The sequence below is a fragment of the Trichechus manatus genome, unplaced genomic scaffold, assembly GCF_000243295.1.
Source record: "Trichechus manatus latirostris isolate Lorelei unplaced genomic scaffold, TriManLat1.0 scaffold00133, whole genome shotgun sequence".
Lineage (NCBI taxonomy): Eukaryota > Metazoa > Chordata > Mammalia > Sirenia > Trichechidae > Trichechus > Trichechus manatus.
The window spans coordinates 7,781,506-7,797,738 of record NW_004444069.1 but is presented as its reverse complement, the minus strand read 5'-3'; the positions used below and the strand labels follow the sequence as shown (position 1 = coordinate 7,797,738).

At 44.6% G+C, this 16,233-nt stretch overlaps 1 protein-coding gene across 1 annotated transcript in view; it reads left to right on the top strand.

Moving 5' to 3' along the window:
- The first annotated feature begins 322 nt into the window (after window positions 1–322).
- Window positions 323–16,233, top strand: part of MTOR (mechanistic target of rapamycin kinase) — a 138,928-nt gene continuing 123,017 nt past the window's right edge. The window contains exons 1-6 of the mRNA XM_004385165.1: window positions 323–426; window positions 2,774–2,949; window positions 6,895–7,003; window positions 7,726–7,958; window positions 9,487–9,687; window positions 10,711–10,845. Of these exons, the coding sequence (XP_004385222.1) occupies window positions 2,788–2,949; window positions 6,895–7,003; window positions 7,726–7,958; window positions 9,487–9,687; window positions 10,711–10,845 (840 nt within the window). The 5' untranslated portion in view covers window positions 323–426; window positions 2,774–2,787. The remainder of the gene's footprint in view (window positions 427–2,773; window positions 2,950–6,894; window positions 7,004–7,725; window positions 7,959–9,486; window positions 9,688–10,710; window positions 10,846–16,233) is intronic.

The window sequence follows — 16,233 nt, the reverse complement described above, 5'->3', positions numbered from 1 at the left end:
GTCCCACCCCGTGGTACCCAGGGAGCGGACTCAGCTTGGCCACTGCTTCGATGCAGAGGGGAATTATAGTAACGACACACCGGAAGTGTGCATGGAAGTGACCGAAGTGAACTCACCACCGATTGGCTCTCCAGAGTGGACCTTAGTCTCTCTTCACCTGCCACTGGCCGCGTTGTTTGTCTATTTGAACAGTCCCCGCCCCCTGGAGAAGCCCGGTCTGAAGCTTCACTTCTGCTTCATTACTATTGGTCTGTGTTCCAGCCAATCTTCTTATTCCGCCTGTCTGTTGGCCCTTAGGGCTGGGAGCCCGCCCTGCCTCCCGCCCGGCTTAGAGGACAGCGGGGAAGGCGGGTGGTGGGGCCGGGGGTCTGAAGCAGCGGTACCGGCGCTTGCGGCGGCATCTGAGGCCTTGGCCGAAGCCGCGCGGTGAGTCTGGGGCCTGGCACCGACCCTCCAAGTTGGCAGTATGTCCAGACCCACGGCCAGCCTGTCCATGGGGGCCCCGGGAAGCCGCCCGTCGGGGACGTGTGCCCTCAGTACCAGTCCCACGAGCTTGGCGCCGCCTGGTCCCTTGACCCCCACCCCGCGAGCAACGCCCACTTCCTCCCGGACCCCCAGGAGTCCGCCGGACCCTTCAGCCCGCCGTGTGTCCCAGGCGGCCCGGAAGCCGGCCCATCAGCTCTGGTCCTGTCGAGGCCCCGTTGGGGCTCCTTGCCCGTCACAGTCACCCTTTTTTCTTCTAAGCCACCTACAAATCGGGGACCCTCTGCCTTGGAGAGGACCGACCTCGGTGTCAGCCCCTTGCACTCCACCCTGGAGACCTCTCAGGGTCCCAGTCCCCGGAGCTGAATTCGGTTCCATCCTTGGGTTTCATCTTTTCTGCCTCTCCCCCGCCCCCATCCCTAGTTTCAGCAGCTCAACTTTAACGGGCTCCCTGAAGCCCTCACCAAGACCCTTAGGACGTCTGACTTGGAGTAGTTTAACTGAAGTCACCCTGGAGCAGATGGCCTGTGGGACTCAGACCATGTAAAGATACGCTTGATTCTGTCCTGAGAATGCTAATTCTTTGCTACGCCCCCCACCCCACTCCACCCCTACACACACACACTTCCGTAGTTTTCTCATCAGGGATCCTTGGGTTTCCTCTCCTGTAAAAGATGACATTTCCTTCTGCAGTCTTCTTGGCACTGGAACATTTGAAAGTTTTTCAAAACCAACTATTTTCTGGTTTTTCTCTGTGGCTCACAAATGCATTTAAAATAAGAAATTAATTTTATAGTCTAATCTGGACATACCTAGGATAGGTATATGTTACGCCCATACCAGTCTGCACCGAGCCCTGTTATGGCCACTTTGTTTTGGTTGCCTGATTATTTGTCTGTATTTCCCATTGGATTGTAAACTCATTGAGCGAAGACCCAAAAAAAAAAAAAACGAACCCGTTGCTGTCCAGTCGATTCTGGCTCATAGTGATCCTATAGGACAGAGTAGTACTGCCCCATAGGGTTTCCAAGGAGCACCTGGTGAATTCGAACTGCCGACCTTTTGATTAGAGCCAAACTGTTAACCACTACGCCACCAGGGTTTCCCACTGGGGGAAGAGACAGTAAGTAATTGAAGAATGAGTGAATGATCTCAAGAACTAATCTGTCTCTTTTAGCTCACATTTGAGGTACTAATACTCTATAGAACTGCACTATCCAGTAGTGCATGTGGCTGTTGAGCACTTGAAACGTGGCTAGTCCAGATTGAGATTGCTATAAGCATAAAATGCACAGTACATTTCGGAGACTTAGTGCAAAAAAAGAATGGAAAATATATCAATTTTTTATATTGATAACGTTGAAATGATATTTTGTATATTGGGTTAAATAAAATATTAAAATTAATTTCACTGGTTTCTTTTTACCTTTTTTTAATATGGTTACTAGGAAGTTTAAAATTACATTTGTGGCTTGTATTATATTTCTTTTGGACAGTGCTGCTATAGCATAATAATCAGTCTTTGTCTTTAGATTGAACTCCTTGAGGAAATGGGCAGTCTTAGTTGTTTTATATTCTCTCCATACCTCCCCACCTCTAGTTCCTGGCACTGAGTCGTATACATAGTTGTTGGGTGCCATTGAGTTGATTCCGACTCATAGCGACCCCATCTGATGGAGTAAAACTGCCATAGGGTTTTCTTGGCAGTAATCTTTATGGAAGCAGATTGTCAAGTCTTTCTCCTGTGAAGCTGCTGGGTGGGTTCAAACCACTATCCTTTCGGTTAGCAGCTGAGCACTTAATCATTGTGCCACCAGGGCTCCTTATGTATGTATACATAGTAGTAGTAATGATTAATAATACTTAACAATTATTGAAAACTCACTGTGTGCCTAGCACTGTTTTAAGCATTTTTGAAAATTCATTTAATCCTGACATTAACCCTATTAGTTAGGTACTATTATCCTCACATTTATTGTAGTTGAGGAAAGTGAGACAGCTTTTAAGTATCTTTCTCAGGTTATATAACTTTGGAACTGGATTCAAACCCAGGTAGTCTGCCTCCACAACTCACACTTTGACCCATTCTGCTATGCTGCCTCTTAAACATCAATCGCTGTTTAAAGAATGTTTTCTAGGCTTTTTACATGTTCCTTAGTGAGGTCTCCTAACCTGTTTCGAATCCCCCCACCTGACATTGGCTGGTTAGAGATCTGTGTTGAGGAACTAGGGCCAATAAATTCATCTCATAGTTCATTATCCAGATACTAAAGGAAGCTTCTCTGCAAAGAAACTCAGGGCAAGATGCTTGGAACAGGACCTGCCGCCGCCACCACAGCTACCACCACATCGAGCAATGTGAGCGTTTTGCAGCAGTTTGCCAGTGGCCTGAAGAGCCGCAATGAGGAGACCAGGGCCAAAGCTGCCAAGGAGCTCCAGCACTATGTCACCATGGAACTCCGAGAGGTTGGGGCTTCTGTGATTTGGGGCAAGTCATTGGGAGGTATCTGAGCTAAATGTACCATCACTGTTTTAGATTCCTTCTTTTTTTTTTTAATTGTGTTTTAGGTGAAAGTTTACAGCACAAATTAGTTTTTCATTCAAAAATTAATACACAAATTGTTTTGTAATGTTGGTTGCAATCCCCGCCATGTGTCAGCACTCTTTCCCTTTACACCCCAGGTTCTCCGTGTCCATTAGTCCATTTTCCTGTCTGTTCCTGCCTTCTCGTCTTTGCTTTTGGGCAGGTGTTGCCCATTTGGTCTCGTATACTTGATTAAACTAAGAAGTGTGTTTTTGTTTGTTTTATAGGCCTGTCTAATCTTTGGCTGAAAGGTGGATTTCAGGAGTGGCTTCAGTTCTTAGTTAGCGGGGTGTCCAGGGGCCATAGTCTCGATGGTTCTTCCAGTCTCTGTCAGACCAGTAAGTCTGGTCTTTTTTTGTGAATGTGCATTTTGTTCTGCATTTTTCTCCAGCTCTGTCCAGAACCCTCTGTTGTGATCCCAGTCAGAGCAGTCAGTGGTGGTGGCTGGGCACCATCTAGTTGTACCAAACTCAGTCTGGTGGAGGCCATGGTAGTTGTGGTCCATTAGTCCTTTGGACTAATCTTTTCCTTGTATCTTGTTTTCTTCATTCTCCCTTGCTCCCAAAGGGGTGAGACCAGTGGAGTATCTTAGATGGCTGCTCACAGGCTTTTAAGACCCCAGAATGGAATTCCCATTCTTGATGAGCACTCTTGATGAGTGTTTAATTTTTAAAAGCTCCCAGTTATCTAGGTTACCTTCTGGTGTTTGTCATTGTTAGTTATGGTTTGTATTGAATTTATGCCATGTGTTAGGGCCCCAGCATTGTCTCTATTTTTTCTTCCATGATCTTTATCATTTCAGGTTTTACGTTTAGGTCTTTGATTCATTTTGAGTTAGTTTTTGTATATGGTATGAAATATGGGTTCTGTTTCATTTTTTACAGATGGACATCCAGTTTTGTCAGCACCATTTGTTAAAAAGACCGTGTTTTCCCCATTTAACGGACTTTGGTCCTTTGTCAAAGATCAGCTGACCATCCCAACCAGCCAGCCAACCTGTTGCCGTTGAGTCGATGCCGACTTGTAGTGATCCTACAACTGACCATAGGTGGATAGATATACATCTGGGTTCTTGATTGTGTTCCATTGGTCTATGTGTCTGTCACTGTACCCGTACCAGGATGTTTTGACTACCATGGCTGTATAGTAGGTTCTGAGATCAGGTAGTGTGAGGCCTCATACTTTGGTCTTTTTCTTCAATAATGCTTTGTTTATCCAGGACCTCTTTCCTTTCCATATAAAGGTTAGTGATTAGTTTTTCCATCTTGTTAAAGGATGCTGTTGATATTTTGATTGGGATTGCATTATATCTGTAGATTGCTTTGTGTAGAATTGACATTTTCATAATGTTGAGTCTTCCTATCCATGAGCATGGTTTGTTTTTCTATTTATGTAGGTCTCTTTTGGTTTCTTGCAATAGTATTTTGAAGTTTTTTTTTATATGTCTTTTATGTCCCTGGTTAGTTTTATTCCTAAGTATTTTATCTTTTTAGGGTTATAATAAATGATATTGTTTCCCTAATTTCCTTTTTGAAGTTCTCGTTGTTAATGTATAGGAATCCAACTGATTTTTGTATGTTGATCTTATATTCTGCTACTCTGCTGAATCTTTCTATTAGTTGCAGTGGTTTTCTTGTGGAATCTTCGGGATTCTCTATGTATAGGATCATATCATCTGCAAATAGGGGTAGTTTTACTTCTTCCTTTCCAATTTGGATACTCTTGTTTCTTTTTCTTGCTTTATTGCTGTAATTAGGACTTCCAGCACAATGTTAAGTAAGAGTGGTGATAATGGACATCCTGGTCTTATTCCCATCCTCAGGGGGAATGCTTTCAGCCTCTCTCTGTTGAGAATGATGTTGGCTGTTGGTTTTGTATAGATGCCCTTTATTATGGTGAGGAATTTCCCTTCTATTCCTATTTTATTGAGAGTTTGTATCAGGAATGGATATTGGACTTTATTAAATGCCTTTTCTCCATCGATTGAGATAATCATGTGATTCTCTTCTTTTGTTCTATTTAAGTGGTGGATTATGTTGATAGATTTTCTCATGTTGAACCATCCTTGCATACCTGGTAAGAATCCCACTTGATTGTGGTGTATTATTTTTTTTTTATATGATGCTGAATTCTATTGGCTAGAATTTTGTTGAGAATTTTTGCATCTATATTCATGAGACATATTGGTGTGTAATTTTCTTTTTTTGTGGTGTCTTTCCTGGCTTTGGTATCAGGGTTATACTGGCTTCATAGAATGAATTCGGGAGTATTACTTCCTTTTCTATGCTCTGAAGTAGTTTAAGTAGTGCTGGTGTAAGCTCTTCTCTGAATGTTTGGTAGAATTCTCCAGTGAGGCCATCTAGGCCAGGGCTTTTTTTTTTTGTTGGGAGTTTTTTAAATTACCTGTTTAATTTCTTTTCTTACTATAGATCTGTTCAGATTTTCTGTCTCAGTCTGTTAGTTATGTAGGTAGTGTGTTTCTAGAAATTTGTCCATTTCCTCTAGTTCTCAAATTGCTGGAGTACAGTTTTTCATAGTGTTGTGTTACGATATTTTAGATTCCTTTTGACAGCTAAATGAAGATTTGAAAATACAGCAATTTTGTTTCAGAAAGGCACCCAACTGCTAATGTCGATAGAAGGTGCAGGTTCCTTTGCAGCAGTTTCACATTTCTGTGGCATTTCTTTTTTTGTTTATCATTGTAGTTTAAATGAAGTTTACATTTCAAGTTAGTCTCCCATACAAAAATTTATACATACATTGTTATGTGACCCTAATTGCTCTCCCCATACTATGACAGCACACTCCTCCTTTCCTCCTCTGATTCCCCATGTCCATTCAACCAGCTTTTAACCCTCTCTGCCTTCCCATCTCACCTCCGCACAGAAGCTGCCTGTTTAGTCTCTTGTATCTAGTTGAGCTAAAAGGCACACTCCTCACGAGTATCACTTTATGTCTCACAGTCCAGTCTAATCCCTGTCTGAAGAGTTGGCCGCGGAAATTGTTTTAGTTCTGGGCTGATAGAGAATCCGGGGGCTATGCTTTCCGGGGTTCCTCCAGTCTCAGACTATTAAGTCTGGTCTTCTTACTAGAATTTGAGTTCTGCACCCCACCTTTCTCCTGCTCCATCACAACACTCTCTGTTGTGTTCCCTGTCAGGGCGGTCATTGGTGGTAGCCAGGCACCATCTAGTTCTTTTGGTCTCAGGCTGATAAAGTCTCTGGTTTATGTGGCCCTTTCTGTCTCTTGGGCTAATACTTTCCTTGTGTCTTTAGTGTTCTTCATTCTCCTTTACTCCAGGTGGTTGGGATCAATTAATGCATCTTAGACGGCTGCTTGCAAGCTTTTAAGACCCCAGACGCCACCGTGGCATTTCTTGTGTTTGTGTTGATCTTTTAGGTATCAGGGTAGAATCTGCCTCTTAATTTTTTCTTTTTCCCATCACATACCAGATGTTCAGTTCTTTCCATGTGAGTACAGTGTTTGGGATGGGTTTAGAAAGTTGATTGCTTGGGGGTTTCCAAATAGAGAGTAAACAGAGGTCAGGGACAATGTCTTGTTCATCCTTGCACCCCTCGTACTAGGTAGAACCTAGGACAGGACATTGCCTGCCATGGGGTGGATACTCAGTACGTATTTGTTAAATGAACAGATGAATTGTGAGTTCAGTTGCTTTGCAGTTTAAAACGATAGAAATAGGCAGACACTTTGTCTTTCGTTTGAACTGTTGCTACTATCTGTGGCTTGGGTCTTAATCTTTGGAAGCCCCATCCCTGCTCCCACCAGGGAGACATTAGAAATTGTTCTGAGCACATCTTCTTTTGCAGATGAGTCAAGAGGAGTCTACCCGCTTCTATGATCAGCTGAACCATCACATTTTTGAGTTAGTCTCCAGCTCCGATGCCAATGAGAGGAAAGGTGGCATCTTGGCCATAGGTAAGGACAGAGTCTCTGGTAATAATAACAACTGTGAAATGAATAAACATCTGCTCATCTTCGTGTCCACTGCACCCCATGTCTGCCACTTAATACATGCTTACTTCATATTTATTTAGTGAGTTTGTGGCTTTCAGTGAACTTATACATGCATTAATTTTAGCAACAGACCTGGGATATGGGCAAAGCAGGTATTTTCACATATGGAAGGTGAGTCTCAGCACCATTAAGTGACTTTTCTAGGGCCAGACAGTTTGCCAGAGCTGGGACTAAACACCTACTTTCTTTCCACTACTCTGTGTTGCTTCTTGCAAGTTTTGGTTTCTGTATTTGGTAGGGTTTGGCAGAGCAGGGCTCACAAGTGGAGGAGTTGAGTTGGGGTACAGTTAATAAAAGGCAGGTAATTTTCAGCTCCCAAGGACTGATGGTCCATTCTGTGAGTTATTATCCAGTCCCAGTTTGAATTCCTTTTCTGCCTGGGAAGATAAATTATATGATACTAAAATGAGGTCATTTTGCTTTATAGAAGTAGTTATAGCACAAATACCAAATCTATTGGTTAAAATGAAAACTACCTGCATCCTTAACCATCTTTTATTCTGGAAATTGAAGTCTGTCCTCCAAGTGAAATGACAGGGTCACTCAGACCTTTCATTCCAAGGCAGCAAGCTTTCCTGGACAGCGTGTGCCCCATCCTCACCTTTGCCTCCTTTCTTTTCCAGCCAGCCTCATAGGAGTGGAAGGTGGGAATGCCACCCGAATCGGCAGATTTGCTAACTATCTTCGGAACCTCCTCCCCTCCAATGACCCAGTTGTCATGGAAATGGCATCCAAGGCCATTGGCCGCCTCGCCATGGCAGGAGACACTTTTACTGCTGAGTATGTGGAGTTTGAGGTGAAGCGAGCCCTGGAATGGCTGGGTGCTGACCGCAACGAGGGCCGGAGACATGCAGCGGTGAGTACCTGGAGGGAGGAGCATGGGCAGACTTAGGGAGTGATGGTGACATGTCGTGGTCCCTCCTGCAATAGGCTCAGGTCCCTGAAAGCAATGAATAAGTGGGGACACTCTAAGAAAAGGTGCTGTGTCTCTTAGCAGACTTAGGTTCTGTCCCGAAATCTTATATCTCAGCCTTTGAACTCAGTACCTGAAAAGGAAACTTAAAAGTTCTCTTCTTTATTGTCACTTGAAGAGACAGCTCTAAGCACAAGGCTATTCTGAACTCTAATTTTCTAGAATCACAGTTGCCTCCCCAGCAGAAGTCACCACTCAGTCATAGAGGAGAGAAGAAGCCACAAGTCAAAAGGTTTACAAAGCCCCAGGTGGCTGTGCTATCTGTATGATGCCTTCTGTATCTTTATTAAGGCTTCTCTTGCGTATAGCATAGGAGTATGGAAGTACTGGGGTAAGAGAGGACCAGGGGAAGTGGGTACCTTCACTGCCCACCATTGGAGAGTTGGTCTGCCTTCTCCCAGCCTTTTCCTGCTTGTTTTTAGACATTGTTGATCAGTTGGTACCTTGTTAAATCTTTCCTTTTCCCCATTGACCATTGTGCATTTGAGGGAGTGGCTTCTTATCCTCATCTTTCAGTGGTACATTCTTGCCGCTTTTTGAGGCTCGTCCTGAAAAAGGCTGCTTTCTTGGGTTGGGATGCCAGCCGTGAGATGGGGCAGACTCTGCTTGAGAGGAAGAGTCTGGGAATTAGTGTGCATCAGTCGGATCTTCACTAGTCAGCTCCCTCTTTAGGAGGCAACACTACGAGGAAGGAGCATGGTGCTGGGGGAAGGACACACACTTGGACCTTGGTTCAGGTCTTGCTTCGCTACTTACTGTCACTGGAGCAACCTTGCCGACTTTCAGTATCTTCCTCTGTGACATGAAATAATAACAGGATTAAACACTAAACAGGGTTGCTCATTTACTCAACAAATATTTATTGAACACTAACTGTATTCCAGGCACGGTTCTAAGCTGTCAGTATCCAGAAAACCCAGTCCCACTGCCATCAAGTCGATTCCAACTCATAGCAACCCATAGAGTAGAACTGCCCCACAGGGTTTCCAAGGCTGTAATCTTTATGGAAGCAGACTGCCACATCTTTCTCCTGCTGAACGGCTGGTGGGTTTGAACCACCAGCATTTCAGTTAGCAGCTGAGCACTTAACCACTGCACCACCAGGGCTCCTTGCTGTCAGTATAACTGTATACAAAACAAAAATAACTGCTCTTCCAAAGCTTGTGGTCTAATACTACAAGCATTCTGTGTTTGTAAATAACCTAGGATAGTGAATACTGAGATGTTTTGTCAATTTTCTTTTCCTTCCTCTGTCCCCAGAACTTCTCCTAGCTGGAGGATAAAATCTAACCCTAGGAAAGTGGGCAAATCTTTTTTCCTAACATATGTAGGCTCTAGGATGACTAGAGGCTGTACTCCTGAGAGAGCCTCTGATATGGATTAGAGATCTCATTTTGCGTTTTTCTCCCAGGTTCTGGTTCTCCGTGAGCTGGCCATCAGCGTTCCCACCTTCTTCTTCCAGCAAGTGCAACCCTTCTTTGACAACATATTTGTGGCCGTGTGGGACCCCAAACAGGCCATCCGGGAGGGAGCCGTAGCTGCCCTCCGCGCCTGTCTGATTCTCACCACCCAGCGTGAGCCAAAGGAGATGCAGAAGCCTCAGTGGTATAGGGTGAGGAGAGGGTCCCATTCCAGCCACCAGCAGAGCATATTCACATAGATTATTACTTGACATAAAGGGCCAGAATAGGTCCCTTGCCACAGACCACATATAGTAACATTTGTTTTTGGTCTCAAACGATTTTTTTATGGTCAGTATGCATCGATAATACTTACTATGTTGTATTTCATCAAAACAAAGACCTGTTAATAGCTGCACCATTATTTTATGTGTCACTAAGAATAAAAATATGGTGCCAATTAAACTGTGACTCAGTGCTCTCTTATTAATAAGACATTTCTCTTTTCAGAGATGTTAAAATATATAAAAATGTGTGTCTCAGAATCAATGAAATGTGGTTGATGCTTACTTAAGAAAGTACCAGTTGTGTGTCCTCTAGTATGAGTCCTGTGTTGAAGGCTGCTGCCAAGGGAACTTACTGATGAGCCCTGTATTACAAAAAGAGCCCTGAACATGGGATTGGGAGCTCTGGGTTCCAGCCTTGGCTTTGCTGTGTGACCTGAGACAAGTTGCTTAATTTATTTGATTCTCTTATTTTTTTAATCTATGAAGTAAGGATGATAATGGTATCTGTCTCATGGGGTTGTCATGAGAGTTGATTCTAAATTAATTGAGAAAGTTGTTGTTAGTTGAGTCCATTCCAACTCATGGCGACCCCATGTATACAGAGTAGAATTGCTCCATAAGGCTTTCAAGGCCGTGACCTTTTGGAAGCATGTGGCAGGCTTGTCTTCCGAGGCTTCTCTGGGTGGGTTCGAACCACCAGCCTTTTAGCTAGTAGTCGAGTGCTTAACCGTTTGCACCACCCAGGGACTCCATAATTGAGCAAGAGAGCTTGATAGATTAGTATTGTTGATGATCCTAGCCAGTGTGCTAGGAGAAGGTAAAGGCATAGGTGACCCCATACACTGAGCAGGCATAGTAACTCCTCAGAACTGCGATGGATGGAGTGAGGCTGTACTCTTTCTGACTTTGGATACTGGGTAATTACGGCTTTCTGATATCTCTACATAGCACACATTTGAAGAAGCAGAGAAAGGGTTTGATGAGACCTTGGCCAAGGAGAAGGGCATGAATCGGGATGACCGGATCCATGGAGCCTTGCTGATTCTCAACGAACTGGTCCGCATCAGCAGCATGGAGGGAGAGGTGAGGACCTCTGTCAGAGGAGGGCTCAGGCTTCTGCTGCTGAAGTTAGTTACATGCCATTCTGTATGCCAGGCCCTTGTTAGGATGCAGCAGTGAGCAAGACAAGGCAAGAGCCTTGCCCTCACGGAGCTGACATTTTGTAGAGGGAATAGACAATAAATAAGTAAACAGGATAATTTCAGATAGCAACAAGTTCTATGAAGAAAATAAAATAGGCAGTGGGATAGAAGGTAACTGGGATGGAGTAACTGGGGAGGGGAGGTCAGGGAAGGCCCTGCCTGAGGTGGTGCCATTTGAGCTGAGACCTGCATGACATAAAGGAGTCAGCCTGCAGAGGGCTGGGTATTGTGTTCTAGGTAGAGGCTTTGAGGTGGGAGAGAGTTTGACAAGTTCAGGGAACAGGAAGAAGGGAAATGTGGCTGGTGCACAGTGAGGGAGGCAAAGTCAGGGAGGGAAAGAGGAAGGGAGGGTCTAAATTAGTAGACCTCGTAGTTAACCGTAAACACTGGCTTTATCCTAACTGTGGGGGAAACACTGGAGATTTGTAAATGGGGCAATGATGTGATGTGCGTTTTTAACCATCACTGGCTGCTTGTGGGTGAAAGCTTTTGGAGAGGTAGAAGTAAAAGCAGGGAGACCAGTTAGGAGGTGTGTTGGTCTAAGAAGCAGATGTGAAGATGGGTTTAAAAGTGCAAGGACTGTAGGAAAGGAATAGCCTGTGAGAGAAAATGAGGAGGGAGCTGGTCTCAGCAAGCTGGTCTGAATCATCTGCATGGAGGGAAAGGTGAGAAGCTGTGTCAGAGGGGAATTCACAAGGGTAGGAGCTGGGAGGCTGGCAGAACCATCAGACCACAGTGTACTCTCTTTCCTTGAGTGAACAATAGAGGGAAGGAAAGTTGGATGGAAGCGTCCTAGACCACCTGCAAGGCCATTGTGGGGCCTCAGTCCAAAGTCAGCTGTCAGAGGAGTCCTGTGTCTCCCCAGAGCAGGCCTGTCTTAGTATCCCTGTTGTCTTCTGTCACTGGCTATTTCCTGTGAAAAATCTGGCTTTGGCACCAATATGGCGATGGATTTCAGAGCGCGGCCCCTGGAGCCCTTGGTCAGTTAGGCTCCTTGTAGTTGGAGGTCACAGTCTCACAGCCACCTCCGGAAGCTATTACAGTAGTCTGGGCCAGCCAGGGTGGGGGCTTCCACTGGAAGGGGCGGTGCAGATTCTGAGCAGTAGTTGACTTCAGGATATGTTTGGGAGTAGAGCTCTGTCTCAGTCATCTAGCACTGCTCTAACAGAAATACCACGAGTGGATGGATTTAGCAAAGAGAAGTTTATGCTCTCACAGTCCAGTAGGCTACAAGTCCAAATTCAGGGCATCAGCTCCAAGAGAAGGTTTCCTCTCTCTGTCAGCTCTGGAGGAAGGTCCTTGTGATGTGTCAGTCTTCCCTTGGTCTGGGAACATCTCGGCGCAGGAACCTCAGGTCCAAAGGATGCGCTCTGCTCCCGATACTGCTTTCTTGGTGGTATGAGGTTCCCATGTGTCTCTGCTCACTTCTCTCTTTTGTATCTCAAAAGAGATTGCATTAAGACACTGCCTAATCTTGTAAACCTCATCAGTATAATAACCTCATCACAGTGATAGAATTTACAAAACATAAGGAGATCACATATAACCTTCTCATAGTGATAGAGTTCACAACATACAAGGAAATGACATGAGATTACACAATCATACAACACTGGGAATCATGACCCAGCATAGCTGACAGATATTTTTGGGGGGCACAACTCAATCCCTGACAAGCTCCATCTGTGAGTCTTCCCTTGGGGAGCTGGTTGGTGTGAGGTTTCATGCCACGCTTCCTGCTTAAGTAGAGACAATGATTGTTTGGTAAAGGCTGTGCCCTATATGTGGGGCACCGGGCCCTGTGTAGGAACAGAGGCAGAGGTGTCCAGCTTCTGAATCCCCACTCCCCTGCCTCCTGTGTCCCCACTCCCCTGTCTGCCATGTCCCCACTCCCCATCTACTGTGACCCCACTCCCCTCTCTACCATTTCCTTACTCCCCTATCTACTGTGCCCCACCCCTCTGTTTACTGTGGGACTTAGGCAAATAACTACCCCCTTTAGCCTCATTTTCCTCACTTTTAACAGGGAAACTTTACCCATCTCATAGAACTATTGTGAGATTTCTAAATATATTTGGAGCACGCAGCAGTGCCTCATACATGGTAGGCATCCCATAAACGGTAGTGTTCAGAGATTTTCCCACCCGAGTTTAACATGGTGCTTTCCACTATAGCTCAGGCAGCTCTGGGATCTTTGTTTCCTCCCAGAAAATAGGACAGTGTCACCTGACTCATAGGGTAGTTGTCAGATTTAAGTAAAATAGTACTTGTGAAGGTGCTTTGTAAATTATAAAGAACTATCCAAATGTAAAGTGTTATCATTTCATAATTTGTTTATTCATTGAATAAATACTAATTGAGAACCTACTATGTGCCAGCCACACTGTGTCCTAACAGCTAGAATAATGCAGCAGCGAGCAAAACAGATTACATTCTAGCACTAAGGGGATAGACAATGCTCGGATAAGTAAACATACATAGTATGTCACGTGGTGATAGTGCTCTGGAGAAAAGTGGGGCAGGGAAGGGAAATTGGAAATGCTAGCATGGACTGAGGATTGCATTTTAAAATATGGTGACAGGGAGAACCTCATTGAGAAGTTGACATTTGAGCACAGTCGTGAAGGCGGTGAGAAAAAAAATGTGCAAATATCTAGGGGAGAGCATTCTAGGCAGATGACTTGGTAAGTGCAAAGGCCCAGAGGTGAGAACATGCTGGTGTATTTGAAGAGCAGCAAGAATGCCAGTGTGGCTGAGCAGAGTAGGCAGGAGAGAGGTTGTAGGAGATGGGGTCAGAGGAGCACCTGGGGTGGGGAGGGGGCGCATGACAAAGGGCCTTGAAGGCCATTGCATGGACTCTGTGTGAAGCGAGAAGCTACTAGCAGGTTTTGAGCAATGAAGTGACATTTGAGTCATGTTCCAAAAGGATCGCTCTGACTGCTGTGTTGAGAATGGACTGTAGGAGGGGGAAGGCCTGAAGCCAGGAGCCCAGTTAAGAGGCAACTGCAACTGCAACAATCCTAGCAGGAGATTTTTGCAGCTCAAGCCCTAGCAGGAGCTGTGGAGAGCTAAGAAGTGGCTGGATTCTGAGTTTGGAATTTGCTCATAGATTGGAGGTGGGTGGAAGAGAAAGAAGAGTCAAGGTGTTTGGCCTGAGCAACTGGAAGGACAGAGTTGCCTCTTACTGAGATGGGAGGAGCAGGTTTGGGGGAGAAGGTCAGGAGTTTGTTTTTTAAGTCAGGTTTATTGATGATTAATTTACATGCAGTAAAAATATTGACACATGTATACAATTGGGTATTCACCACCATACTGAAAATGTAGAACAGTTTCATTACTTCAAAAATGTCCCTCATGCCCCTTTCTAGTCAGTCCCCTCGCCCTACCCTCAACTCTTGTCAACCATTGATCTGATTAATATCCGTATAGTTCTGCCTTTTTGCTTCTTCTTTCACTTAGCTGAATGTTTTTGAGATTCATCTCGTTGTTGAAGGTATTAGAAGTTTGTCCAGTAATGTAAATGTTCAGCTGATAAATGTTTTAACGACCTGCTTTCCAAAAAAACAGCCCCGATTTGTAGTGCATTTGGTAATGGTTGCTGTTAGCTGCCATCGAGTTGATTCTGACTCATGGTGACCCCAAGTATGCAGAGTAGAATTGCTCCATAGAGTTTTCAAGGCTGTGACCTTTTGAAAGCAGATCGCCAGGCCTGTCTTCTAAGGTGCCTCTGGATGGATTCAAACTAGCTAGTAGTTGAGCGTTTAACCTGTTAGGTATGCCACCCAGGGATCCTACTGTGGTAATTACTGTGGTGTAAATACTTCTACCATGGCCTGTATTAAGCTACCCAAACCGCTCACAAAATTCCTGAAGATTTAACAGTGGTTTCTTATGATCTGGTACCAGCTAGCTCTAGCATACCACTGAACTTGTTCCTTTTTATTGATGAGTAGCATTCCATTATATGGATGTACCTCAATTTGTTTATCTGTTCACCAATTAATGGGTATTTGAGTTGTTCCCAGTTTTGGTCAGTTATAAATAAAGCTGCTATAACCATGTGCATACAGGTCTTTGTAAGGAACAAATGTTTTCAGTTTTCTAGTGTTAATACGTAGGAGTAGGATTGCAGGGTCTTACGGTAAGTGTGTGTTCACCTTTATATTGAACTGCCAAACTCTTTTTCAAAATGGCTATACCTTCTTTGCCTTCCCACCAGCAGTGTATGAGAGGCCAGTTGCTTTGCATCCTCTCCAGCACTTGGCATTGTGTTTTTTAAGTTTTAGCCATTTATTTTGTGTATAGTAGTCTGTTTCAGTGTTTTTAACTTTTTTTTAATAGTAATTTTTTTTATTATTGTACTTTAGATGAAGGTTTACAGAACAAATAGTTTCTCATTAAACACTTAGTACACATATTGCCCTATGACAATGGTTAACAACCCCATGACATGTCAACACTGTCCCTTCTCAACCTTCAGTTCCCTATTACCAGCTTTCCTGTCCCCTCCTGCCTTCTAATCCCTGTCCCTGAACTGTTGTGCCCCATTAGTCTCATTTTGTTTATGGGGCTGTCTAATCTTTGGCTGGATGGTGACCCTCGGGAGTGACTTCATTACTGAGCTAAAAGGGTGTCGGGGGGCCATACTCTCGGGGTTTCTCCAGTCTCTGTCAGGCCAGTAAGTCTGGTATGGTTTTGTGACTAGAATTTTGTTCTACATTTTTCTCCAGCTCTGTCCGGGACCCTCCGTTGTGGTCCCGGTCAGAGCAGTCAGTGATGGTAGCCGTGTACCAGCTAGTTGTACTGGACTAGGAGTTTGGTTTTGAACGTGATAAGTTTGAGAAGCTTGTTGGGCTTCTGAGTGGGGATATTGAGTAGGTCTGGGGAAGAGATCTAGGCCAGAGATTCAGATTTGGAGTCGGCAGCCTGTAGGTGTTATTTCAAGTCATGAGACTGGATGAGAACCACAAGGGAGCAGAGGAGAGATGGGGCCTGAGAACGAGGTCAGGAGACAAAAAGGAACCAAAGGAGACTGAGAAGGAGCAGCCAGGGAGAAAGGAGGAGGGCCAGGAGAATTCCAGGTCCAAGATGCCAAGTGAAGAAAGTGTTTCAAGGAGGAAGAAATAGTCAGTGGATCAGATACTCTGGATAAGTCAAAAGAGATAAGGACTAGGAATTGACCATTGGGTTTAGCAGCATAGAAGTCATTGGTGACCTTGACAAGAGTAGTGGACAGGAGTTTCCAAAAAATGAAAATATCTGTGTTGAG